General features: G+C 44.0%; 1 protein-coding gene across 1 annotated transcript in view; it reads right to left on the bottom strand.

The window, feature by feature from the left end:
- Window positions 1-26,887, bottom strand: part of MTF1 (metal regulatory transcription factor 1) — a 100,018-nt gene that overhangs the window by 23,012 nt on the left and 50,119 nt on the right. The window contains exons 6-8 of the mRNA XM_069223980.1: window positions 24,079-24,156; window positions 21,532-21,634; window positions 6,243-6,784 (exon numbers count right to left, since the gene is read on the bottom strand). Of these exons, the coding sequence (XP_069080081.1) occupies window positions 6,243-6,784; window positions 21,532-21,634; window positions 24,079-24,156 (723 nt within the window). The remainder of the gene's footprint in view (window positions 1-6,242; window positions 6,785-21,531; window positions 21,635-24,078; window positions 24,157-26,887) is intronic.

The raw sequence follows: 26,887 nt of genomic DNA, 5'->3' as shown, positions 1-26,887 counted from the left end.
TATGGATATGTACCATTAAGAAGGCCAAAAAATAAATATGGGTGAATACAGATGGAAATGTTAAAAAAAAAAAAAAAAAAAAAACATAAAACGGGAAGCCCTACTTAGAATTATACCCAGGCGTCAGAGTGAATCCCACATTTTTTTGAGAGCAGTACCCCTGCGCGTCAGTAGGTGTCGCTGTTCGGCTGGGCGCTGGTGCCGGAAGTGACGTGTGCTATGCCTATGTAGACACCACCTCATCAATATGACATCAGGTTTTTTTTCCCGACTTTCCACACCAGGAACCCAGATCCACAAAGAACACTGATCACTGGTATGTGAAACTAGGACCCTGAAAAGGGGACAGCTCTGTATCTAAAAATCTGTACGCAGAGAGGGGAGGATGGGTGAATCTGCAGCTACATAGAGTCTTTACCAGATAAATAGTGACCAAAGCTAAGTAACTTCCTCATCTGACAAAGACTTCTAGGTGTAGATTCCTTACATTAGAATAGATACCCAAGCAGTAGCTCCCCGGAGGAGGTTCTACAAACCAGATTTAGACTAGACAATCCTACAAGACTGTACAAAGTGTCCATCCTGATGTACCTGAATGTCCAGGCAGTAGTGTTTGGTGAATGTGTGCAGCGAAGCGCATGTGGCAGTCTGACAGATGGGTAGGACAGAAATTCTGCGTGCTAGTGCAGTGGTCTCAGCCTTTGCCCTGGTGTAATAAGTATGCAAGCCGTACATGGGTTGCTCATTGGCTAGTGCATAGCAGAGCACAATTCATTGGAAGATGGTTAATTTCTGCATGGCCCTTCCTTTCTGGGCTCCTATATGCACACCAAAGAGTTGATCATCCACCTGGAATAGTTGTGTGCGGTCAAGCTAGAACAACAATGATCTTTTTGGGTCCAGCCGGTGGAGGCACTCCTCTTCTTTAGAGGGATGAGGCGACGAGTAAAAGGAAGGCAAGGTGATGAATTGGCCTATGTGCAACGAGGTAACTACCTTCAGCAAGAAGGAAGCTCGAGTCTGAAGGATCAGTTTGTCTGGGTAAATAAAGTTGTATGGAGGCTGGAATGATAGCGCATGCAGTTCACTGACCCTCCAAGCAGATGTCATTGCCATTAGAAAACCATCCCGTTGGTGAGGGTAGTTATGAAGCGGCACAAAAGGAGTGCACATTAGAAAAGTAAGAACCAAACTGAGGTCCCACTGAGGCATAATGAAACATGTGTTGAGGACCTTTATGGGACTTACTTACCATAGGGGACTTGAAAAGAGAGGGCTCATCTGGCAGCCACAAAAGGAGCACATAAATAATCCTTCAACATGCCCAATGTAGAGCCTTGCTGGTACAGGGGAAGGATCAACAAAAGACCTTCGGAAAGGGATGCAGATAAGGAGTCAACCTGTTTTTCTGTACTCCAGAACACAAATTCTTGCCAACGGCTAACATATATCATCTTGGTGAAGGGATGCTCAGCTGTCAAAATAACATTACAGACTTCTGGTAGAAAGTCAAAAAGCTGCCAACTGTTGCCGCTCAATCTCTACGAATGAAGGCGGAGTGTTGACCGGTTCGAATGGAGAACCCTCTCCTGCTGCTGTGACAGGAGATCCTCCTTAAAGGACAGCCTGATCGGAGGACTGGCAGCTCTGGATACCAGACTTTGAGAGCCTAGTCCGGTGTCACATTGTGCCCTGTTGTACCTGATCTTCTTCAGAACTCTGGGCAGGAGTGGTATTGGCACAAAGGACTACAGGATGCCAGAGCTCTACTCGAGACGAAAAGTGTATCCAAGCGAGAGCTGCCTTCGAAACTCCATTGTGCTGAGCTGCTGACATGGCACACTCTTGGCGGTGGCGAACAGATCTTTCACTGCTGAAAGAGGTTTTCACCACCTGGAGACAACACTCATGAACTCTAGGCATCTCTGCGGAGTTTGTCCACTTTGGCATTCAGAGAGCCCGTCAGATGTTGAACCATCAGAGAAATGCTCTGATGCTCCAGTGAAGTACAGAGATGCAGGGCCCCTTGAAAGAGGGTCCACAATCCCACCCACCCTGTTTGTTGCAATACCACATGGCAGTAGTGTTGTCCCTTGATGGAGGGTAAAAAGGGCTTTCAATGTCGACTGCATTGCTTAGAGCTCCAACAGGTTGATGTGGAGTCTGGATTCCACCAGAGACCAGAGTCCTCATCTCAACTTCTCACAGATGGCTAGCCCAGCAGCGACATGTAGGTCACTACTGTAAGATTTGCCTGGACAAGGGTCTGCCGCTGACCCAGGTGCAGTTCGTCAGCCACTACTGCAGATTTTTTGCAGTGCCCTCAGAGACTGGACCATGCCAGACTGATTCCTCTGATGCTGTACCCACTGGAACTTCAGGTCCTACTACAGAGTCCACAAATGCCAACGCGCATGTCACAAGCAGGAAGCCATGAGGCCTATCAGCCTCCATCTCACTGAAATCCAAGACAGATGCTGAAACATTGGTATCTTAGCCTGAATATCTTGTGCTGGCCAGGAGGAACAACACTGTGTCTGGAACATGTCTGATGAAAAGGAGCATCTGAGACGGAGTCAGGTGTGACTTCTACACGTTGACCGTGAGCTCCAGCGAGTGCAGGAGGTCCGCTGTAGTGTGGAAGTGGAAGACAACTGCCTGGAGTGAGCCCGCCTTCAACAGTCAGTCACTGAGAAAAGGAAAGACTACCAAACCTGATCTCTGCAGATGAGCTGCAACCACTGCCATCACCTTGGTGAACACCTGAAAGGCACTAACTAGTAAGGCTAAAAGGGAGTATGGCAAATTGAAAGTGCTTGTGGCCAACCACGAAAATCTGGTAAGGTCTGTGAGTGGCAGGATGGGAATGTCGAAGTTTGTGTCCTGCAGAAGAATGAGCATTCTGCATTTCTCCTTGTTCAGCATGAAATTGAAAGGGTTTAAGCCTGGAATAGGACTAAGGCCTCCATCCTTTCTGGGCACCAGAAGTAGCTGGAATTACAACCATGACCTACTTCTGATGCCAGCACCCTCTCTATGGCTCCCTTGGCCAAGGAAGTCTGCAGTTCCTAGCGGAGTAATGACATGTAGTCCTTCATTAGCCAATCGTATGTGGGAGGCATGGGTGGGGCGGTAGTCACAAAATGGGGGGAGATTAGCCCCTTTGAACAATCTGGAGAACCCAGGGATCGGAAACGAGCAGGAGGAGGACAGGGGTTGGTGAGGAGCCATGGAAAAGCCCAAGGACCTGGCCCTAGCCCTGCTGTCCTTGAAGCGCTCCGGCGCCAAGTCTACTGTGTCTCTTAAGACATGGGAACCATCAAAGGGCATGTACATAAGTGAGGCCTGGTCATCCCCAGAAAAGCCATACGTCCTAAGCCAGGCGTGGCACCATAAGGCCACCGATGATGAAAACACTCTGTCTAGCAAGTCAACCATATCCAGCCCACAGCATATTGCAAAGTGAGCTGCATCTCTCCAATCAGCAATAGCTCGGGACAGTATGGCTCTGGCCTTCTCTAAGACCCTAGACAGCACCTGCGCAAACAAGTTCCAGAGCCGTCAGGAGTATCTGCACAAAAGGCACGAGGTGTTCACTCACCTCAGTACCAGGCTGGTAGAAGAGAACATTTTGTTCCCTAAGGTACCCAGCCACCTGGATTCCCTGTTGGGGGGAGTGGCAGGGGATGTGCCAGGACTTACTCTGGAAGTTTGGAAGTTGAGGCTTGGGCCACCAAGCTTTCTGGGGTGGGGTGGGGTGTGTTTTGAGGAAAGTGGGGTCCCCTAGCGTGGGGCAATGTTGGAGAGCAATCAACCTATTCCGAGGAGCTCTTGTGCAGGGCTTGGATCAGGCCCCAAAGTAGGATGTTTTTGAGGGCTTCGTTAAACAGGAGAAGCTGCTCAGATGAGGTGACTGGGTTGAAGCACCTCAGTTAAGAAATTCGTATTGACAGCCACAGTGGGTAGCTGAAGGTCTTGGACCCTATAAGCCCTCTTCAACATAGCAAATGAGGCTCCTTCCTCTGTAGCCATGGTAGAAGCCGAAGTCTGGGGGAAGTATCCAGTCCACTGACATCCGTCAAATTCTCACACCAGGTGTCCTCGGTGACAACTAGAAGCTGGTATTCATCCGGGTCCAGTGGCCTCTCCCAGACATTCTCAAGGCCTAGTCCATAGGAATAGGGCACAGGCTTTGATCTGGGCGGTCTGCCCAATGAGCATGGTGACTGCACCATCTGTGGGCGTCGGCAGCAGAGCCGGCAAAGGTCAACCGGTGCCAGTCCAGATCCAACCATGGATAAAAGGGGTCCAACTGCCATCATGGGAGAACCTGCTGGCCAAACACATATAAGCCCGTGGGGCCTGAAGGCATTCCAGCAGGGATGTGCTGTCCAAATATGAGGTGCATGGCCTCAACAAATTCCCGAAGTTGGGTGGAGTCGCTCCGGCTATTGGAAACTCAGGGAGGCGTGGAGACGGCCCACCAGGCGAAAGCTCAACGCTGTCTTCTCAGATGACTGACAGATGGGGGAAAGCCAAAGACATCTCGTACTTCTTGCTTTTCTTCTGTTTGTGGGACTTACCTCAATGCCCGGACAACTTTGAGTGTGACGACTACCACTCTGAGTGGCTCTGTGAAGGATCCCAGGACCTTCCTCTCGACAGTCGTGGCATCTCAAGTCTAGCAGCAAGGAGCTTGAGGGGCCACTCTCTCAAGGCCTTGAGGTGCATGGCATGACAATCTATGCAGGGCTTGGTTTCATGGTCGGGTTCAAGGCACCAAAGCCAGGCAAGGTGTGGATGTGTCATTTGGCGATGAAAGTAGATGAAAGGCTCCACAGGGCTTGAAATCAACCTTCCTACTGGACATCCCTGCCACATAAGAAAAAACATTCTCAAAACTTTTTGACATAAGCGCCTTAAAAAGGTCAGTCAAAAAGTGAAAGGGAGGTATCTCTTCTTCGGTTCTGCACTGACTGGCATGGATAGAAAGAACTGACGTGAGACCAGGGTGGCATTTATATAGGCTCCATACACCTCACTTCCTGCGTGGACGATGGCAACACCGTCACCTACCGGCGTGCCGGTGTACTACACACGAAAAAATTCCATATCCAGCCTGAAGCCTGGGGATAATTCTAAGGTAAGGAATTTGCAGTTAGAAGACTATCAGATCAAAAGATTATTACAAGGCAACATTTCTTATCCCTTTCACAAAGATATTGATGATAGAAAGGCAAAGTTCATGGTTCACACCTAAATTCAGGAAAGGAAAGGTACAAGCGACCAAGGCTGCATTGAAGTACTACTTTTTTTTCCAGTGTCCACTGTAATGTCCTTGGCCTCAGTCTAGGTTCTCTAATGATCCAAGTCTGAAGTTCACCGCCTGAAAACCACACAATTGTTCATGTACTGTAGCCCTGAAGAACTTTAAAGGACATGACTGCAACATTAAACCAGATATGGACTAACACAGGTAACCCCTGTTTGTTACTTAATGCACACATGGTAGCAGCCAAGATGGACAGTTCTGCATTAGTCGGAGCACAGTTGACTAAAAATGACCTTTTGCAACCATGGTATTCACATAGTTCATCCAGTCACATTGACAAGAAGGCCTGGAACTCTAGTTCTTATGCAGAATTAAAATAAGGTAACCTCATACTCTTCAGATTAACACAAACATTAAGGTGGAAGCCACTTGGACATGTATGTTCAGTCAAGAGAATACTGAGGTAGGCTAGGTAGTTCACAGGAAGCAGCTATACAGCATTAACTGGCATAAGCTTGTGCTCCTAGGGTCTTGCAACGAACAACCATAACCATGCAATGGTTCAAACTTTACCTGCTTTATTTAGCTGGTTACCCCAGTTACTAGGGTGTCGGGGACAAGAAGACCACCCTATGGCTTGTTTGAAACAACACATGCTTTTAGATTTAAAACCCAACCACTGTGTAAAGTTGCAGATTTTCCAAAATAAACCACTGCAGAGAAAGAAGAAATTAGTGCTTAAGTTAAACAACCTGCACTGCACATCTGTGCATAGTAAACATTTCTTAGCTCTAGCTGACATTTACATGACCGTGTGTGTATGTGTATATATATATATATATTTTTTTTTTTACATCTTTCATAACCAACCTCAATGTTTTTCACTGATTATAACTACTGCTAATATCAACAAATGTTTCGAACTTGGTTACAGATATCATAGTTAAGTAAAGTGGGATAAAGTACAAACCGTTTGTCCTGGATTCTGAGATGCACCCGTGGCACCATTCAATAACCACTGTAGATTCTCTTCACCAACTACTATGCTGGACTGTAAGATGGTAGTATTCGGAGATGGGGTGATCGTTATCGTGGGATTTGTTGTAAGAACTGTGCTTGTGCCAAGAGGCAGTGTCTGAACCCGTGATGGTAGCTGCTCAGTGGTATTGGGTGTTGGAGTGATATTGGCTTCAGCAACCACTGAAAGCCCATGTAAAATAGGTTGTGGCATCTGTGTTTGCTGAACGCACTCCTGATGGTTTGCTAAAAATGGTGAGCTGAGCGGAGCAGGCACTTCAGAAGGCTGTGGAACAGTCGAGGAATCCTCAAGCCCAGCTGGTGGTAAAGTGGCAGCAGCACTGGACATCAAAGGAAGAGTTGAGACGGATGCTGGCAATGCCTGTGAAGCAGAATGTGAAACATTTGGGATCGACAAAGCTGGTGAATCACCCACAGAAGGATGTACGGCAGTCTCCGACTTTGCATCACTGCTAAAACTTCTGAGCAAGGCAACTGCAACAACAAAAGGAACAATTAATAGTACGTTATAAATAAGCATGGCTTAAATTCAAGACTCCAATCGCAATATACTTTTCCAACATTACATAATATAGATGATGAGCAAAGAAAGTATGACAGCAATAAAATTCTAAATGTATGTAATTACATACATTATTTCCTGATGTAACGATAACTTAAATCAGCGTCTTCTTATCTTTCAGTTAATAGCACTAAAGGATGAGTGAAAACTGCACAACTTGTAAACTGTGGTTCCTGAGATCAGTGGTCACACTATCATGGTATGTCACAGTGCATGAAGAGAAAAGAATCATGTCAGAAAATGAACCACTATAGAGTAAACAAAATCATATAGGCAGTGTAGGCGTTTGAGCAGTGCGATCAGTGCCACCACACCTCCGGGCGCAGAGCTCGAGGGGTCCTGCGGTAGGATGATGATCCCATTTCCACCAGGGATTTCCTGGCAGGATACCCCGCCAGGTAATCCCTGGCAGAAAGCATACGGGTGACAGGAATACTCATTCCTGTATGTGACACGCCACAAATCACCCCCACCCCCACAACCCCGAAAACAGACCCCCAACCTTCCCCCCCAAAAATCCTTGTGTGCCTCCCAGATCCACCCTCACCATCCCTACATACAGGTCCCCCCCCCCCCAAGCCCTCACATCCTCATGCATCCATTCATCTACATGCACACACGCATACACTCAGACACACATTTCCCTCTACACAAACACTCTCACATACCCCCATGCACGCACGCGCACACACACACACACACACACACACACCCCCGTCCCCCCCACACCCCTTCTCCCTTCCCTCTCGGGCAGCACTTACCTGTTCCGTGGTGCTGCTCCGGGAGGGAAAGGGCTCCGTGGATGCTGCTCTGCTAGCATCGCCGTGCCTCCATACACCGCCATGCCTATAACTGCATCATTATAGGCGTGGCGGTGTCTGGATTGACGTGGCAGTGAGGGTGGAGCAGCATCTACCCCCACCCCCGACCACCAGCATGGCGCCTGGTGGCCCTTCACCGCCATCAATGGCGGTGAGGCTCCATGCGTCATTATTTGGCAGGATGCCGCCCGCCGCCACTGGGTGTCTTCCGTTGACCGCTGGCACGGTTGGTGGCATGGCATCCCGCCAAGATCATAATGAGGGCCATAATGCCTACCAGTATGGATGCCACGTGACTCCTACACCTTAAACCCCTTACTGTCTAGGGAAACATATCCTATATGAGGATTTAAACACTTGCATGACTAATTTCCTGTGTGTTTGTATGTGTGATGTAAAGTGGCCTGACACCTTGAACTGGAATAAGTAGCGCTTGCTATGAATTTAAATAAAGTGGGAGGTGGCTATGGATAGATGAGAAGCACCACTGGAAGGATGTAGGGAGGGACCCTTCGGAGAATGAGTTCATTGAGGATTGCCAACCAAGACTGTTTCAACCGGACACCAAAAGCACTAAAACAGGGCCTGCCTAAAGAAAGGACCACAGAAACTGTCCTGTACTAGTTTACTCACATCACAATATGAAGTATCAGGCTATTCTTTAAATTATAACAAACGTACTTCTTCACAGTTTTTTTTTATAATTTCTTTTTATTTCAAACCTGACAAACAGGAATATCACAGCGATCATTTCAGTATAACTTTTGATTCACTGAAAGCCTTAATTGATAAGGTTTACAATCAACTGTACATCTACATTCTTGCTTGTCTTTAATTTGCTAAAATCAACCATCATGTATCAATAAGACATGCATAATTCAAAGCTAGAAAAATGTAGTGACTGTAGGAAAAAGTATTGGTAAAAACAATTGGTTTTGCCTTTTAGTGGTTTCCTGAAAATGTGGCTTTGCCCTTAATTTTTGCTGATGCTGTAGAGTACTGTCAAAAAGAAAACAAAGCTTTCTTGCCGAAGTGGAACAGCATCAGCAAACGCCTCTACCCCAAAAAAACCAAATAGAAAGACGGTCATGACTTATATATGTGCGTGCTTCACCATACGTGCACTTTTAAATTGTTGCTCCTAGTCGGCGGATAGCAATTTTGGTATGGTGAATTGCCTGAGAGCGCATTTAAGGGAAAGAACAGTTGCATTAGCAAATTAGAGTTTCTGGGTTTACCAAAAAAGGAAAAACATTTTGTTTAAGGGAACACGATGGCGAGGCAGAGTGCTCAATGGAGGACTGAGTGTGAGTGTAGAGGTCAACAATGCGGCAAGGGAAATGGGAAAGATGGAGGGGATTTTAACAAATTTAAATATAAAGCTGGAAAGGGTGGGGCAGTGGAAGGAATGGATGAGTTGGGGCAGTGGAGAGCAACAAAGAGCGCAGCGGTGAGGGCAATTTGAGTGGCGGGGGAAGCATACGAGGGAGAGAACAAAAAAAACAAACAAAAAAACACCTGTGCACCCATGGAATGTTCAAGGAAAAAGTAGTTCCCTGAATAGAAGCAGTAGGAGACAGGTCATCTAGTCAAAAGGATGGTAAACAAGCTAAATGCCAGTAGGGACAACACAAGAAGATGAAGCAAAGGCATCAAATAAAAAGCAAGCAAATTAAATCAAGAACTAAGTCAACCGAAGATAAGCAACTGGTTGACAAAAGTCACTGTATATACCGAGTACCCCACATTAGGCCTTCAACAACAGTCAGCTAAAACTTGTAGGTCAGATCTAAAACTGGCAGAAGAAAAGTGATAACATATTAGCTTAAGTATGACTGAAAATAATGTACTCTTGTGGTACACTATGCAGTTGACATATTTACGTTCATAGTTATGTTTCTCAGAAAACCACTGCACTTCATAATTATTGCATACGTTCACACTTGGATCATATAAAAATTTGTCAATTGTAGACACCGTCAATATTTCACTGGCCATCAATATGTTCCAAATGAGGTAGTGGGAATTGCCCTAAATGATCCATTATAAAGAGAAACATTTATAGCAGTTTTACATGAGACACTGGTAGTTTTAAAGACCCGCACTGTAAAATCTAGCATCAACCCTTTAGTCCATGTAGTGATACCACACAGCTTAAAAGAATATGCCAACATGATGTTCACTGAGGACTACACCAAATAGATCACACCATGAAGGATAGACTTTTCAAACCTCAGGCCCCAAATGAAGGTGTTGTAAGTCAGGTTCTGACTCACTGTCTCAAACAAACTGGGAGTTGCAAGTAAAAAGAAGAAACTCCTGTATCTACAATAACCTAAGGAATGTAAGAACACCTTTCTGGAAAATAGTAGTGAAGAAAAATATGGATGTGTAACTGCTTGTAGAATTGGACACTCCACAATGTTTTGGTGGGTAACACTGCATATCTGGGGTACCGACTAATGAAAAGTACAAAGACACTAACCTACTGAAGACTGTCAAGACTGTATAGACACTGGAGCGTGGACATAAACTGAAAAGGGAATTGTAAGGAAATGCCTCCTTGGCATGGTTGCCCCCTGACTTTTTGCCTTTGCTGATGCTATGTTTACAATTGAAAGTGTGCTGAGGCCTGCTAACCAGGCCCCAGCACCAGTGTTCTTTCCCTAACCTGTAGTTTTGTATCCACAATTGGCAGACCCTGGCATCCAGATAAGTCCCTTGTAACTGGTACTTCTAGTACCAAGGGCCCTGATGCCAAGGAAGGTCTCTAAGGGCTGCAGCATGTCTTATGCCACCCTGGAGACCTCTCACTCAGCACAGACACACTGCTTGCCAGCTTGTGTGTGCTAGTGAGAACAAAACGAGTAAGTCGACATGGCACTCCCCTCAGGGTGCCATGCCAGCCTCTCACTGCCTATGCAAGTATAGGTCAGTCACCCCTCTAGCAGGCCTTACAGCCCTAAGGCAGGGTGCACTATACCATAGGTGAGGGTACCAGTGCATGAGCATGGTACCCCTACAGTGTCTAAACAAAACCTTAGACATTGTAAGTGCAGGGTAGCCATAAGAGTATATGGTCTGGGAGTCTGTCAAACACGAACTCCACAGCACCATAATGGCTACACTGAAAACTGGGAAGTTTGGTATCAAACTTCTCAGCACAATAAATGCACACTGATGCCAGTGTACATTTTATTGTAAAATACACCACAGAGGGCACCTTAGAGGTGCCCCCTGAAACTTAACCGACTGTCTGTGTAGGCTGACTAGTTCCAGCAGCCTGCCACACTAGAGACATGTTGCTGGCCCCATGGGGAGAGTGCCTTTGTCACTCTGAGGCCAGTAACAAAGCCTGCACTGGGTGGAGATGCTAACACCTCCCCCAGGCAGGAGCTGTGACACCTGGCGGTGAGCCTCAAAGGCTCACCCCTTTGTCACAGCCCAGCAGGGCACTCCAGCTTAGTGGAGTTGCCCGCCCCCTCCGGCCACGGCCCCCACTTTTGGCGGCAAGGCTGGAGGGAACAAAGAAAGCAACAAGGAGGAGTCACTGGCCAGTCAGGACAGCCCCTAAGGTGTCCTGAGCTGAAGTGACTCTAACTTTTAGAAATCCTCCATCTTGCAGATGGAGGATTCCCCCAATAGGGTTAGGATTGTGACCCCCTCCCCTTGGGAGGAGGCACAAAGAGGGTGTACCCACCCTCAGGGCTAGTAGCCATTGGCTACTAACCCCCCCCAGACCTAAACACGCCCTTAAATTTAGTATTTAAGGGCTCCCCTGAATCCTAGAAAATTAGATTCCTGCAACTACAAGAAGAAGGACTGCCTAGCTGAAAACCCCTGCAGAGGAAGACCAGAAGACGACAACTGCCTTGGCTCCAGAAACTCACCGGCCTGTCTCCTGCCTTCCAAAGATCCTGCTCCAGCGACGCCTTCCAAAGGGACCAGCGACCTCGACATCCTCTGAGGACTGCCCCTGCTTCGAAAAGACAAGAAACTCCCGAGGACAGCGGACCTGCTCCAAGAAAGGCTGCAACTTTGTTTCCAGCAGCTTTGAAAGAACCCTGCAAGCTCCCCGCAAGAAGCGTGAGACTTGCAACACTGCACCCGGCGACCCCGACTCGGCTGGTGGAGATCCGACACCTCAGGAGGGACCCCAGGACTACTCTGATACTGTGAGTACCAAAACCTGTCCCCCCTGAGCCCCCACAGCGCCGCCTGCAGAGGGAATCCCGAGGCTTCCCCTGACCGCGACTCTTTGAATCCAAAGTCCCGACGCCTGGGAGAGACCCTGCACCCGCAGCCCCCAGGACCTGAAGGACCGGACTTTCACTGGAGAAGTGACCCCCAGGAGTCCCTCTCCCTTACCCAAGTGGAGGTTTCCCCGAGGAATCCCCCCCTTGCCTGCCTGCAGCGCTGAAGAGATCCCGAGATCTCTCATAGACTAACATTGCGAACCCGACGCCTGTTCCTACACTGCACCCGGCCGCCCCCGCGCTGCTGAGGGTGAAATTTCTGTGTGGGCTTGTGTCCCCCCCGGTGCCCTACAAAACCCCCCTGGTCTGCCCTCCGAAGACGCGGGTACTTACCTGCAAGCAGACCGGAACCGGGGCACCCCCATCTCTCCATTCTAGCCTATGTGTTTTGGGCACCACTTTGAACTCTGCACCTGACCGGCCCTGAGCTGCTGGTGTGGTGACTTTGGGGTTGCTCTGAACCCCCAACGGTGGGCTACCTTGGACCAAGAACTGAACCCTGTAAGTGACTTACTTACCTGGTAAAACTAACAAAAACTTACCTCCCCCAGGAACCGTGAAAATTGCACTAAGTGTCCACTTTTAAAACAGCTATTTGTCAATAACTTGAAAAGTATACATGCAATTTTTATGATTTAAAGTTCCTAAAGTACTTACCTGCAATACATTTCGAATGAGATATTACATGTAGAATTTGAACCTGTGGTTCTTAAAATAAACTAAGAAAAGATATTTTTCTATACAAAAACCTATTGGCTGGATTTGTCTCTGAGTGTGTGTACCTCATTTATTGTCTATGTGTATGTACAACAAATGCTTAACACTACTCCTTGGATAAGCCTACTGCTCGACCACACTACCACAAAATAGAGCATTAGTATTATCTCTTTTTACCACTATTTTACCTCTAAGGGGAACCCTTGGACTCTGTGCATGCTATTCCTTACTTTGAAATAGCACATACAGAGCCAACTTCCTACAGGAATGTAATGTTGTTATTAGAGCCAAACATTACATGAAGGGTGATCATGTAGAGGAGGGACTAGGTAGAAGAAATTATTTATACTGAAGCTGTAAATAAAATGAATGGGTTTATAATCATGATTACTGAAAAGTGTACCCAAACTATTAGAATGTTAAGCAATCTGAAGGAAGTGTGAGTTTGGTCCATACGCATGAAGGAATAGTAGATATTCCTTTCTTCGATATATATGGTCCTAATGATGACTTTCCAGAATACTAGATACATTTCAAAAAGAAAATGTTGTCCGCACCCCACTGTAATAGAATTATGGTAGGAGGAGACATTAATTTGGTGCTAGATCTGTTTTTCGATGAAATGCCTATCCTCCCTACGTAGAGACGATAAACAACTTCTAACTGATGTGTGATTAAAGGGTGTTAAAGGCCATTTGAAGATGTTACATCCAATTGGTCAAGGGTTTAGTCTTATTTCCCTGCCTTTTGTATTTAAGGTTAGACTACTTGCTGATGAAATCAAGATCTTCTACAAGATATTCAGAAGTAGACATCAAACCCATTTGTATTTCAGACTACACCTGCATCGCTCCTACTAATGCAAAGTTTTGGTCTCACACACTGAATAATAAATAACTGGACAACCCACTACATGCTGAAGAACACAGATCCCTTCTTTCAAATGAATTTGGTAGTAACTTATTTCTAAATGAGTTGGGATGGCATAAAGGCTTTAATAGGAGAAAACTAATACTAGTGCTTTTGAAAAACAGGAAAACACACAGGTTTTAAGATATACTGAAGGTGATATTAGCAGATTAGAAAAGATATTGGTTACTTTCAGAGACACTGACGATCGCTAAAGTTTGAATACAAGAAACCTTATCTAAGAGGGATGGTTAAATGCCCCATTATGAAAAGACCAGAACTCTTTTAGGGGGTCAATAGAGCAGGATGCATGTTGACCTACTGCCTGAAATGCAATAAAACTAGGTCTAAGAGGGGGACAATAGGTACAAAAAGGGGATACCCCAAAACAAGAATGAGGGTACAGTGCAAATACTAAAATATTTCAATGAAAATCTACAGAAAACAAATTGCCAAATATGTGAGACTGTCAGGCTCTCCAGTATCTTTAACACAGACATTGGATGGTTAGGTCTATAAAGAACAATGATGGTTGAATGTAATAAAGGACATACCTCAAGGGAAAGTACTGTATCATGATGGGTTGTCTATCAAATTCTAGAAGATGTTTAACCACTCTCTACTTAACCTGTGGAATATGTATTTAATAAATTTGCTAGGAGGGGGTGATTTCAGGAAGATCATTTTGCTCAGACCAAAGAAGAACAAGGATATTCTAGAACCTGCAAGCTACTGCCCAATTCAATTAATCAATAGTGATTTCAAGATATATGTCCAAGTATTTGCTAGTAGGCTGATTGGTGTAATTAATAGCTTGATTCAACTGTCTCAGAATGGATTCCTCATTTCAATACTAGCCAATGATAATATAAGACTATGTGCTAGTGGCTGGAAATCAATAGCACTATTCTGCTTTAATGAAGCTTGATGAAGTCTTGTAGGGGGTTCCTCTGATTGACCATCACAAGTGCAAATTTAGGAGACTCACATAAACATGGCTATGGTCTTGTAACAGAAGCAGTAATTAAGTCAGATATGTTGTTATTATCTTGTGTCCTTCTGGCTCAAGAAGAGAGACAATGCTGTTCTTTCTCATTCCTCCTTTTTTTAGCCCTTAAACTTGTTATGTGTTTTAAGAGATAATGCTTTATTCTAAGGACCAAAAACACTGAAACGGGCAATACGAGCTGGCTGCTTAAGCAGATGATTTATTCTGCTTGCCTTTATTGCCTTTAAGGTACAGTCAGCAAGCCCAAGTATCTCGAAGTGCATTGACAAATATTTGGCTCTTTCCGGATATCAGCTGAGCTAGTCTAGACTGAATCTATAGAGTTAAATGTGTGTCACAAATCTGTGACTGGAATGAAATAGTGGTCTGATTATCAAACTGAATGCTGATATCCTTATTCAAAAGTTCATCACAAGTAAAGGACCTCCTCTTTATTTGAGCTGTAGGGGTGTTCCAAGGCCATCAAAATGGTGTGAACCACTATCATTGTGTTAACCACTATTATTAATTATGCTCTGAGTATGTTACTACAAAAATTCTCACAGACTATTTGTTTCAAGCAAATTGATGACACAGTCGACAATGGCCTTGGAAAACTAAGGATTGCTAGGCCTAAATGGTGAATGGTGGAGTTTGGGAGCAGATTGTTAAATAACATATCAATCAGACTTACTACTGGTTAATGCCTCTAAATGGTCTTAAAAGATCTTCAATTCGGAAACAAATCTTCATTGGTTCAGCAGTGAAAGGGTCTGTGTGTCACTTTTGGTTCCTTGTTAGTCTCTGGCTTATTGATTCTAAAACAGTACTAGACACGACATTCATCCTTAGATCCTTTCAGAGTGGATAAAACTAAAAATTATGGACACAATTTTTCGTCCTAACTTTAACTCTAGCCTGATACAGAACCGACGATTAGCCTTCTTGAGAAGAGAAACCTAGTTCTGGTTAAATGCCAAAGAGATTTATTTTGTTTGATGCCCTTTTCACAATTACAAGAGTTCAGAGCCTCCCAAACATTGGCATCTACCCCTTAAACAGACTGAGAGGCGTAACAGCCGATCTAAAATTAGCAGAATGTCTCAGACGTTGTAAACAATTTTTCAAAGTTCCTGGTAAAAGCACATTTGCACATATCCTTATATAGGTTAGATGACCTTCCTAATCCTGCAACGCCACTTCCCAGACGGCAAAGAACAATACTGGATGCAGATATACAATTCCATCTTTATGGATAAGATTTCATCAATGTTCAAGCAAACTTTGCATTACCTCATTAACATTTGCCACGGACTCCCCATAAAAAGTTTATAGGTGTCTGCTGCCATTATAGCAATGATGAAGGGACATTATTTCAATAGATAATGACATGCATAGTGACAGGACTCTTTTGGATGGATTTGATGATTGGCATATGGAACATCTTTAATTCAGACATTACTTATAGCCCGACTTGCGTATGTTTTGGGTTATATATTGATAAGTCAGGCTTGGAATTATCTTACAGAAATGTGCCACTGTTTAATCTTTTGAAGGGGTAATGTCATGTGCAAAGATGCAACAACATCTCTATAAAACTATTATTGATGAGCCAATGATGTTCAAATCATCTTTGGTCTGCAATGGACCTGTACAAGCGAAAGGTAAAGAAGGCCTGGACATGACACCAGTGACCGTTTGAGTGGCTCTTGACACATTGTGAGCCGGGAAGCAAGGAAAGATGAGAAGTGTGAGCCTAAAGCCACAAGGGTGGGCACACAGAGCAAGACTGCATACTAGGACCTGTTAGGGCAGGAAAAAACTCCAGACTTACAAGGTACCAGTGGGAGGGACAGAAAAAAACACCCATTGTTCAGCACTGGAAAGAGCGTTCACCCTCTCCCCGGATTTATGCATGAAAGCCTGAAGTTCAGGAACCCAACACACAATAGGGCAACTTGGACACTGAATAGGGTATTGTGAAGCAGTAGGCACGGCAGCCCCTAAGCCATATGATCCGTAGGACTACCAAATGACAAGCAGGGGCCACACCATCAAGACGCTGGGCAATGAAGCCCCTGAGGAGCTAGTGACATTAGATCTTCTGCAATAGCAAGGATGGGCAGGAAACTCCATGGGTCCCTGACAAGACTCACAGCAAAATCATCAGTAGGGTCAAGGCCTGGGCCACTGGCAGAAGAGGGCCAAATTAGGGTTGAATAAATTATGCTGCAAGTAAAGGCAAATTATGCAGCATAATGCGCCAAACCTTGATATAGTATTTCTTCATTAACTGGTCATTTTAAAGCTTGGTAACACTGTCTGGGCTTTGGTTGCACCTCATTAGTACCAATTTAATGCCCAAATAGAACAATAAGCAACAGAAAGGTGACCAGTCCAGCCTTGCGAAGAGCCTTTCACCACGCAATGCGTCACTTAATTTTTCAGTAACTTTTGAACCTTTCGAGCTAATAACACATTTTTTTTGTTAAAATCTGCAAACGAAGAGGCAGATGATGGATTATTTGACAAGTGAGGCAAATCAATAATTATGCGAAAATCGCAGCAGCCGCACATTCACATAATTCATGTGGTCCTGCTCAAGATTAGCACATAAAACCAGTTGAGAGAAGAAGGCATTTGAACATCAGGGCTGCAGGCCAAAGCAGAAAGAGTCAGCACCAGGCCAAAGGTTCAGCTGACCTTCTAGTGATTGCAAAGGGAAGCCTTTCAGGGGAGACCCCCCCAGGTAGTGCTGCAGGCCTAATGACACGGAACAACTCTTGCCCACACAGCAAGCTCACTGAAGAGAGACTTGTGGAGGCATGAGTGTCGCCCACACTTTGCAATCAGACCTCAACTGTAGAAATCTGGGCCTACTCATCTTCCAGAAATGACTATTGGCCATTAAAAACGGGATCTACTTACCTTCTTAAACTGAGTAAACCTTTCTAAAAGAGCTCTGTACCGATGTGGGGCTGATTGAGACAGACCTAAAGGTATGCATCCATGAGCAGAGGGGCGAGGTCTCTGAACTTTGGGGGAAGGGATGTGTTCCATGAACTGGAGAGCAAGTGGTAGACAACAGGTCAAAACAATAACCCCAATGAACAGAATCCAGGCTCTCGAGGAGTAAAATACTGAACTCCAAAGCAAACAAGACAGTGAACACCTTGCACATTGCAATAAAATCAGAAGGATTCCGAGGGACACTGAAAACGACAACTAGGAATTTAAACAGGACCTATTAGATGCCATCATAGACTTGCCAAAAGTTTCCCAATCAGGCTGGAATGGGCTCATCGAGTATACACGCAATAGGAAAAGGAATTAATCATGCAGCAAGGTTGAGAGAAGAACACCATAATTGTTTTATGGGCCACACAGTACAGCTATACCAGGACATTTCTGCCATCTCCCTGAGAAAATGAGGAGGCTTATGTTCAGTGATAGGTTTCCTCAGGGACCAACACTTGTGGGGACACCAGCTGCAGTTTACTGTGGAGGGTAAGCGGAATATGTGGGATCACTTAAAGAAGTGAAAGATGACCTGGTCCTCTAGACTGAGAGATGATCCAGCAGGAGCGGGGAACCGCCTTAGAAAAGGCTGCTAGCACCCAGCATGACAGTAATACAGGTACCAATTCCCACCTTCCTCCTCCACAGGGGAATGTGCAATTGATACCCCCATTTTCCCCTTTCTTATTTGCCCTTGTGGCTGAATCATCATTGATAAAAATTAGGTCTTGCAATGAAATCTAGAATATTCCCTTTGGTCCAGAGGATCAGAAGCCCTGCCTCTTCACGGTCCATATCTTGCTCTCTTTGGCAGACCCGGGAACTCCATACAGGCAGTCATGGATGAGCTGAACGAATCTAAAAATGCCTCCACCTAAAAGATTAACAGCAACAACTAAACAGCCTTAACATGTCTAGTCGACCAGCAGAAGCCCAGGACGTGAGGCAGTCTTCCTGGTTCATGTGGGCTGACCGCTCAATCAGATACCTGTTCCTGACTTGACCCCAAGGATAAAGACATAGGGAAGCCAATAGGCCAGATATGGCAAACAAATAAATGAGGATCTTTGGCGGTGGAGTCCCTTTTATATATCGTGGTTGGGACACAGAAATGTCATCACAATTAATATGCTGCTTAGAGTCCTCTATCTTTTTCAATCCCTATCAGTAAGCATTCCCATAGCAGGTATACTAGCCATGTAGGACTGGCTGCAGGATTCCACTTGGATGGTGGGGGACCCTTCATCTCCAGGAGGGTTCTAATGGCACTAAAGAGATAGAAGGATTGACATGGCTGCTCAGATAATATTGGGCAACTTACTCAACTACAATATCAGATTGGATAGTGAGAGAAAGTGAAAAAAGTGGCAGAGACGGTGGGTCTCTTACTGTAGGCTCTTACCTGGTTAGGACAGGCATAACATTTGTGTAATGCTACCCCCGTAAAAACTGTAGCAAAGAGTGGGACCACATTGCAGCAAGAGGGACTAACCACATTTCCATCACTGAATACGCCTATGAAACACAACCCAGCATTCACTACAGCTATGTGGGCATGTTCTTCTCACACCGGGAAAATGGAAAATGCATTCTCTTTCAAACAATGCAAAACACCCTACAACATCTCTGAAACTAATTGGGTCTAATATTACCAAGTGCAAAATTGGGCTCCACATCCTATCAATGTAAAGGCAGCTACTTGACTCCCCTTTTTGTCTTTGAAAAACTGGTATGCGGCTATGTCCCGTCAAGCGCCTTGTCTCTAACACCAATAGGACATGTACGTTTAGCAAAACTTTCGCAAGATTACCCTATCAGCAACAATAATGAGATGGTTTCTGAGGAGATGGCAGCAATCACAGATCAAACCAGGGCAACTATCTCACTTTGGGAATCTGCAAACAAAATAATGTACCAGTGGTACAGGACACTAGTATCTCTTTACTGCATCTCTCCTTCCACATGGTCCTGCTCAGTTACACAGACTTTCTGGAAAGAAGTTTTAGGCCACATTAAAGAGATAGTGGGCTTTTCCACACCAGCATAACCATGCTATTTTTCAGCACCAGGCAGGACCAACTGGAGGGCATAACATCACACAATTGATCTCGTGCCCTACATATGTTTGGGGCGATGAACATTGCTTTACTCTCGAAAAAAGAAAGACCCACTGCCCATCGCTCTTGGTTCAATACATTTTGGTACCTTATAGAGATGGAACTTCTAACACAATTTAGCCGAGACAGAGCACATGTTTACAACACGATGGAGGCCACTGATAGATTTTTTTGGAGAATGAAATACCTCTGCATCATGCCTCATTCCCACAGTTGGTCAGCTGAGTATCGCAACTGCGGACTACTCCAACTTCCATTACTAGAATACCTCTCTTATACCCCTCTAGTCAACTGGGAATGGATGTCAAGCATGACTATCCTCTAAAAATACACACTGCAGTTTAACACCCTCTAAGCTACATTCACTAACACTTTCATTGCCTCTGTCACAAAAACGATTTTTAAATCTGTTCCCATGCCTTTGACTTCCACTCCCCCCAGAGTAGATTGGGGGGGGGGAGGGGGAAGATAATCTGTAAATTGGTTGTTTTTCTTCAATAGTTATTTAAATGAGGGCTGTGGACACGTAATTGTACTTTTGGTAAAACCAAATGAAACTAATATTAAGTAAAAAAAAAAAAAAAATCTCTTTACTTTAGTAAACAAGTGTTTTTCTACTTAGGTCATGAAAGAAAAATTTCACACTACACGCGTACACATTAAGTGGGAGTCACTGTCATGCTCATTTCAATTATTGTGTAGTATCAGAATCTTCCATGCTACAGAGGATAATGGTATAGCCCTCATGTCCACGTTTCCCAACAAACTAGGAAGGGTCTGAAAGTATGAGATAATGCCACTATACGTCTTGCAATATTCACCATAATTTAGCAGAAACAATTTTTGAATAAATGGTTTCAACTTAACTGCACCAAATTCAATGGAGACAGACAGAATCTACTGACGTCCACGGACCCGTTTCCCAACTTTATTATACAGCATATAAATTATTGGAGCAGGGCACTCCATCCAACTGAGCATTCCTGTATGCCCTCCAACTTCAGTACATACATTCTGACTATGTTTTCAGTTTCCATTGCTTAAGCCCATTGCTAGACAAGTCTTGTTGGCTTGCAGTAGGAGAAGGCTGAAGTGGAGAGTACAGTGGATTCCCTAAGAGAGATGGCAATACTGTATTACTCCATTCTTTTTGCTTTCTTCTCCATCTTCCTTCTAATTTTCTCAATTACCTTAATTTCCTAATTTGGGGTTGAGGGGGCAGAAATCAGATAAAAATAGCATTTTGTTTTAGAATTACATAAATATGTTTTACTGTTGTGATTTCAGAGAGGTTGTGATTGCCGAACAAGCTTTTTAACTTCCTACCTTAATTCTCTAATAACCTTTGGTAGTGATGTATAAATAAAAACAATTCAGTAAATATAAAAATGTAAATCATGAAGACTGTACTGCTCTTGAATAATTATGTGATAGCATACCAGAAGAAATATATAACTTTGTAGTACACAATCTGGCGAGGAATGGACGGGTAGTGACACTGTGGATTACGTGAACTCTCAAAATCATGAGGAGTCTTAAGTAAAATGTGTGTCCTGAAAGAGCTACAAAGAAAAGCCTTACAAAAAGTGCCTTGAGATGTCTCCTCATTTTAGGTGATATTGTATTCACTGTGTAAAACAAATACATTTTTATACTAAAATGATCACTTTTATGTATTCATACAGGAGAGCGTTTTGCTTACAGAGATTCTTTACCAGATAGGACATATGCCAAATACAAAAAAACAAGCAATTCACTTATTTGACATACTGGCCCATTACAGAAATGAAATACTGACTTGTAGTTAATTACACAGTTTGTAGTAAACAGTACCTGTTTCTTGAGAGTCCTCATGAATCGCACAATTGGTGGGGCTTTGAAACATGGATTCAAAGATACTTGCTGGAGAAATTGTGGTAAGGTCCTGCCCATGTGCCTTTGTAAAATAAGAAGAAAAACATTACTGTTTGTGGAAAAAGCTGCTCAAAACTGAGTATAAAATATGTTTAATATATCACACTTATTGAAACACAAATTAAAAAAGGAATAATATATAAGGGTAAGCAATATTCCCTGCAAGCAAGCACATTGTCTAAAACATGGCGAAAGCTCCCAACTGCTTTGTGCTGCAAAGAACAATTAGCCAAAATAATCAGTCAACAGAATCATCACCATTAAGCGCACAATAAACAATTAAAACGGAGCAAAATACCCCATGACCAGGAGGAACTACTCAAAGAGTTGTAATGTTACATTTCACTATATCTGTTTTCTCAAATCTTTCCAGGTGACGTACAGATAGACATACCTCATTTTTTATTATTATTGATAAAATTGGACATTTTACCTTAACTCTGACCATGCATTTGAAAACAATAAAAACTTTAACTAGGACAGCTACAAATGAATGCCCTACCTCCAAAATGAAAAAAATAAAACATACCTAGTACCCTTTAAGGAATACGCCCACTTCTTTGAGACACACATTAAGAGTAATTAAAAAAAGATATACCTAAATGTCACTGTACTATTATGGCTAACAATCTGAAGAAGAAAAAAAAGCGACCAGGGAGAAATTAAGATTTTAGATAAAAAGCAAAAAGGGAACAGCTGACGGTTTAACTAGATAGTATATCACCGTGGGGGGAAAAGATACAAATTACAAAGCTTCAAACCCGAATAAAAAGTACAAAGAGACTCAAAATACGCTCCAGCTTGGAATACGTTTTGGACCTCAGCTGACAGACCCTCTGTGCTTAACGGAGTCTGTCAGATCAACAAGTGAACCAATTGTTCTTTCTCTTATGTTCTTTGACAAACTGCCCCACTGAAGCCAATAAAAGGAGGCTGGGGTGAGGATACTGCATATGTTCAGCAGGTAAGTCACTGCACTGGGATTTTTTCAGCTTCTCTTTTATCAACCCACATGTTCAAATGGTGGCAGAAGAACTGTACCATTCCTGTAGCTCCCTACTCTACAGCAATCTAACCACATCATCTGATGAAACTCCTCTCTGCCTTAACAAGATGCAACCATTCCTCCATGCTCCAACTTGGAATCGCACAGCCTAATATTTCCCAATGTTCTTCACATACAAAATCCCTTCTCCTCATGCTTGGGTTACTGTCTTTTTTTGGCACATCCTAACACTCCTTTGCTTCATAAGATTGTTGTTCCTCTCTTTCCTCTCATTTTCCCAATTGCTGCTCCTCAAACCTCATGCTTTGCATCCTCTCATCTCCTGTTCCTTGTCTGACCCCCAACTAGCACTGTCCTAGAAGAAGTATTCAGTTCTCCTAACCCTTTCATAGCATACGCATGATTCATTCTCCTTTACTTTTGCACTGAACACCCTTTCTTTAAATTATTACTCTTTGTGTACATATATGCAGGCAGCTCAGCATCAGGGTCTAGTACAAAGAATTATCCCCATGCCCCTCCTTTATTGGTATTACTTCCATCCCCTCCACCCTTATTATTCTAGGACATCCTCCTCTTCTCCTCTTACCTGGTCTCACAGGGACGGCTCTTCACACTAATGCATGATTTAAGCAGGTGTTCATGTTTCCTACCTTTGAGCACTGTTCCGGACATGAAGAGAATGATTACCAGGACTGCATGTAGACTCACAGCCCTGGTCTGTGACTCTTAACTTTCCCTCTACCAACATAAGGTGGCCAGATAAGACTAATCACTGCTCTAAGAGAAACTGTGCTTGAAGGCATTATAGACACAAATTTGTATGCCTGCATATATTGACACACACTCCAAGGACATGGTTGCCTGAACCTGAAGTGAGCTTGCAGAGTTCAGTCAAGAAAGAGAACAGGGGCAGACTGGTCTATAGGGCAATCATACAGTTCCCAATGGGATAGTCTGACTCGTCAGTGTGTGGGCTGGTTTTGTGGCTGTTTGTGGGCCTGTTTTATGAGTCTGCTGGTTCATTTTTTAAGGTTAATTTCCCAACATTGAAACAAGCGCAAATCAATGCAGTCTTCCATACCTTGCAAAAAACTTACATGGTATGTCTTTACAAATTCAAAACTAGCCCAATTAGCAAACATGGGCTAATTTTTTGGCTATCTAAATCACGAATGATGGACACTTAATTTGGTGCTCAGGTCTATTTCCTGTCACAGTCCGACCACAGAAGAAACCGGGAAGATCTTTAAATCAATATTACCACAAGGTCTGAGAGTTACAGTATCCAAATTAAGCTCATAATCCAATACGTGGCATCAAATAACATACAAATGCATACCCATCAGCCAAATCATGTTCCAGTTTCATGAATTATTTTCCTCTGGTTTTTGTGCAATTTATGAGAACATATTCATCAGCTCGCTCTAAGGGATCAGGGTAAATAAATAGTTACTTACTGTAACAGAATTGTCTCGCAATTCAGAATCTGTGGACAGTAGACTTAGATCGCTCAAACAGAGTGAGTGGTTGGTATCCTATAAAAAAATGAAACAAATATAAAAGAAGTGGAACAAATCTGAAGGGCTTCAAGAACTTTGGAAGAAGGGAAAAAAGAAACAAGAGACAGGGATTTCAAACCAATAGTGACATTTGGAGACAATTGAAAAACACATAGTCATTGGTAGTGATAAAAATTAACATAATTTGCTTGATGAACAATGAATTTCATGCACTTAAATATTTAAGAGGCAGCCTCAATATTATGAAGCGGATATTACAGTTCTGAAAGATGAGCACTAAACGCGTCACTACTTTTAACCCATCAGCAGCGTATCATTAATTACAGTCACTACTGCGACGCACAATCACTTCCCACCCTCAGCTAAGTTCTTCCTAGGCCAAGTTTATCTGTGTTTCAGGGAATAGAGAGAAGAAGACTTCCTCAACTGGGAAGTAGGACATATCTGCAAGGAGAAATAAAACACATATGCACTGTTTGGTGGGTGCAGGGTATACACCAAAAGATGCACTTAGTACTTTGTTGCTAACATTCAGTCCCTGCAGGGCAGCTGGAGGTTTCAAGCTACCAGACACCACAGAACTTTCTCTATACACTGATATGACATGGAAAGCAATGCAAATATTGATCATCAGGACTAAGCCGTCATAAGCTGACAGTGTAGTTTCTTCAGCTTTAGTCACACCTATCGTAAGAGAAATGCAAGGAGCCTCCTGAGATACCTGCAGAGATTTGACAAGTAGATTAACCAAAGAATTGGGAGTAAGGGATCTAAGACTACAGACAATTTGAAAAATCCTTGTGTCCCTGAAAAGTTATAGTGAGGCTAAGTAATGACAAAGGAGAGACGTAACTGCAAGCATCCCTTTGTCAAAGTGGCATTTACTAAGTGGCAAACAACAGATTATAGGCTGCACGGCATAGCCCAGGAATGGAGCAGCATTCACATCATGTGCTCTGCTCCAGCCTAGCCTTGTTAAGCACAAACAGCAACACCAGGCTACGCTAAAGTATACCAACACACATCAACGTTTTACAGACAGAGCAGAAGCAAGAACACTCACCAGGAACGGTGCAGACAGGGGACTAAAAGAGCAGTTGTATATAGGGACTGGTGAGTGAGGGCAGCTTATGTTTGAATTACTCGATTAGGGTGCAAGGCAACTGAAGTACCCTGGCTGCCACCCCAGAGCTTAGGATACCAACTGCAGTCTCAAGGTGAAGCAAGAGAAGCAGAGAGATTTTTCCCACGACATAGATGTTGGTTTGGAGAACAGCAGTGGGGCTGAGCCAGGTGGGGCAGCTATACCAGGATGGGGGCTTACATGGGGTAACCCATACTTTGAAACATTCTACTGGTGGAATGCATCAGCTACCTGCATGTGTCACTGGACAGGAGTCTTTTCTAGGGGCACGAACAAAATGAGCTACACCTCAGGACACATTGCTAGGGATACCAAGCAGTTCAGTGCCATCTCAACTCTGTTGTTCTATCTAGACAGAGTAAAAACTGGCCAATCACATCCCCAGTTAACGGTGCTATGACAAGAGTAGGCATAGGTAAATGTGAATTTAAGCTCACTATGATTGTGAATGGTAGTTAGCATCACCAAGCCTGAGCTTACAAGGTTCAGTACAACATAGGACATCACAATTTATACAAGTATCAAATATAGGCTGTAAATGTCTCAAGGGCATAGACAAAAATCCTGTGAAACCAAGGGCTACCATAACTGTTACATATCTCAGGAAACAAACAGCTCCATGTATCTCTCAGAAAGTGCTGTTGAACTTTCTACCACTCCTTGAACATGCCCTCCAGCAAAGCTAGAGACAACGTCATATGGGTTGTACGACTTTACCACCATATGTCTATATGTCTGCCTTTACCATGCATGGTAAGTATAGTTAACTTAAGTTAAATATATGCAATATAGATACAGGCCTCACAGGTATCCTCTTTGTGTTCGGGAGACAAACACAAGTTACAGACCAAATGTTGATCTGTGTAAGGATACTTGTTGTGGCATTTGGGGCAGAAGCGGAATGGGGTCCGTTCCATTAGTCTTGTCGACGCACGTGGTCGGGCCGACCAGGCCCCGGCAGGGAACCGAAACCCGAAGGGCCACCGGAGCTCTTCAAAGTTCGGTGTCGATCTGTTTTAACTAACCCGATACCGAACGCAAACAATACCGTCGATTTTTTCCGATATCTAACTAATTTTCTGAACTGAAACACGGAGCGTAGAGGAACACGTCTGAACCCAATGGCGGAAAGAAAATAATCTAAGATGGAGTCAACGCCCATGCGCAATGGAGCCGACATGGGAGGAGTGCCTCGATCTTGCAACTCGAAAAGACTTCTTCGAAGAAAACCAACTTGTAACACTCCGAGCCCAACACTAGATGGCGGGATATGCACAGCATGTGTATCTGCAGCTACACATGTCATCGAACATATAGATATATGGAAAATGTCACTTACACAGTGTACATCTGTTCGTGGCATGAGTCGCTGCAGATTCACATGCTTTGCACATCCCGCCATCTAGTGTTGGGCTCGGAGTGTTACAAGTTGTTTTTCTTCGAAGAAGTCTTTTCGAGTCACGAGATCGAGGGACTCCTCCCCTTTCGGCTCCATTGCGCATGGGCGTCGACTCCATCTTAGATTGTTTTCCCCGCAGAGGGTGAGGTAGGAGTTGTGTATTATAGTAACAGTGCCCATGCAATGGAGTGAATATATATGTA

This window comes from Pleurodeles waltl, chromosome 3_1 (genome assembly GCF_031143425.1).
Source record: "Pleurodeles waltl isolate 20211129_DDA chromosome 3_1, aPleWal1.hap1.20221129, whole genome shotgun sequence".
NCBI lineage: Eukaryota > Metazoa > Chordata > Amphibia > Caudata > Salamandridae > Pleurodeles > Pleurodeles waltl.
This window is presented reverse-complemented; position numbering and strand designations above follow the sequence as displayed.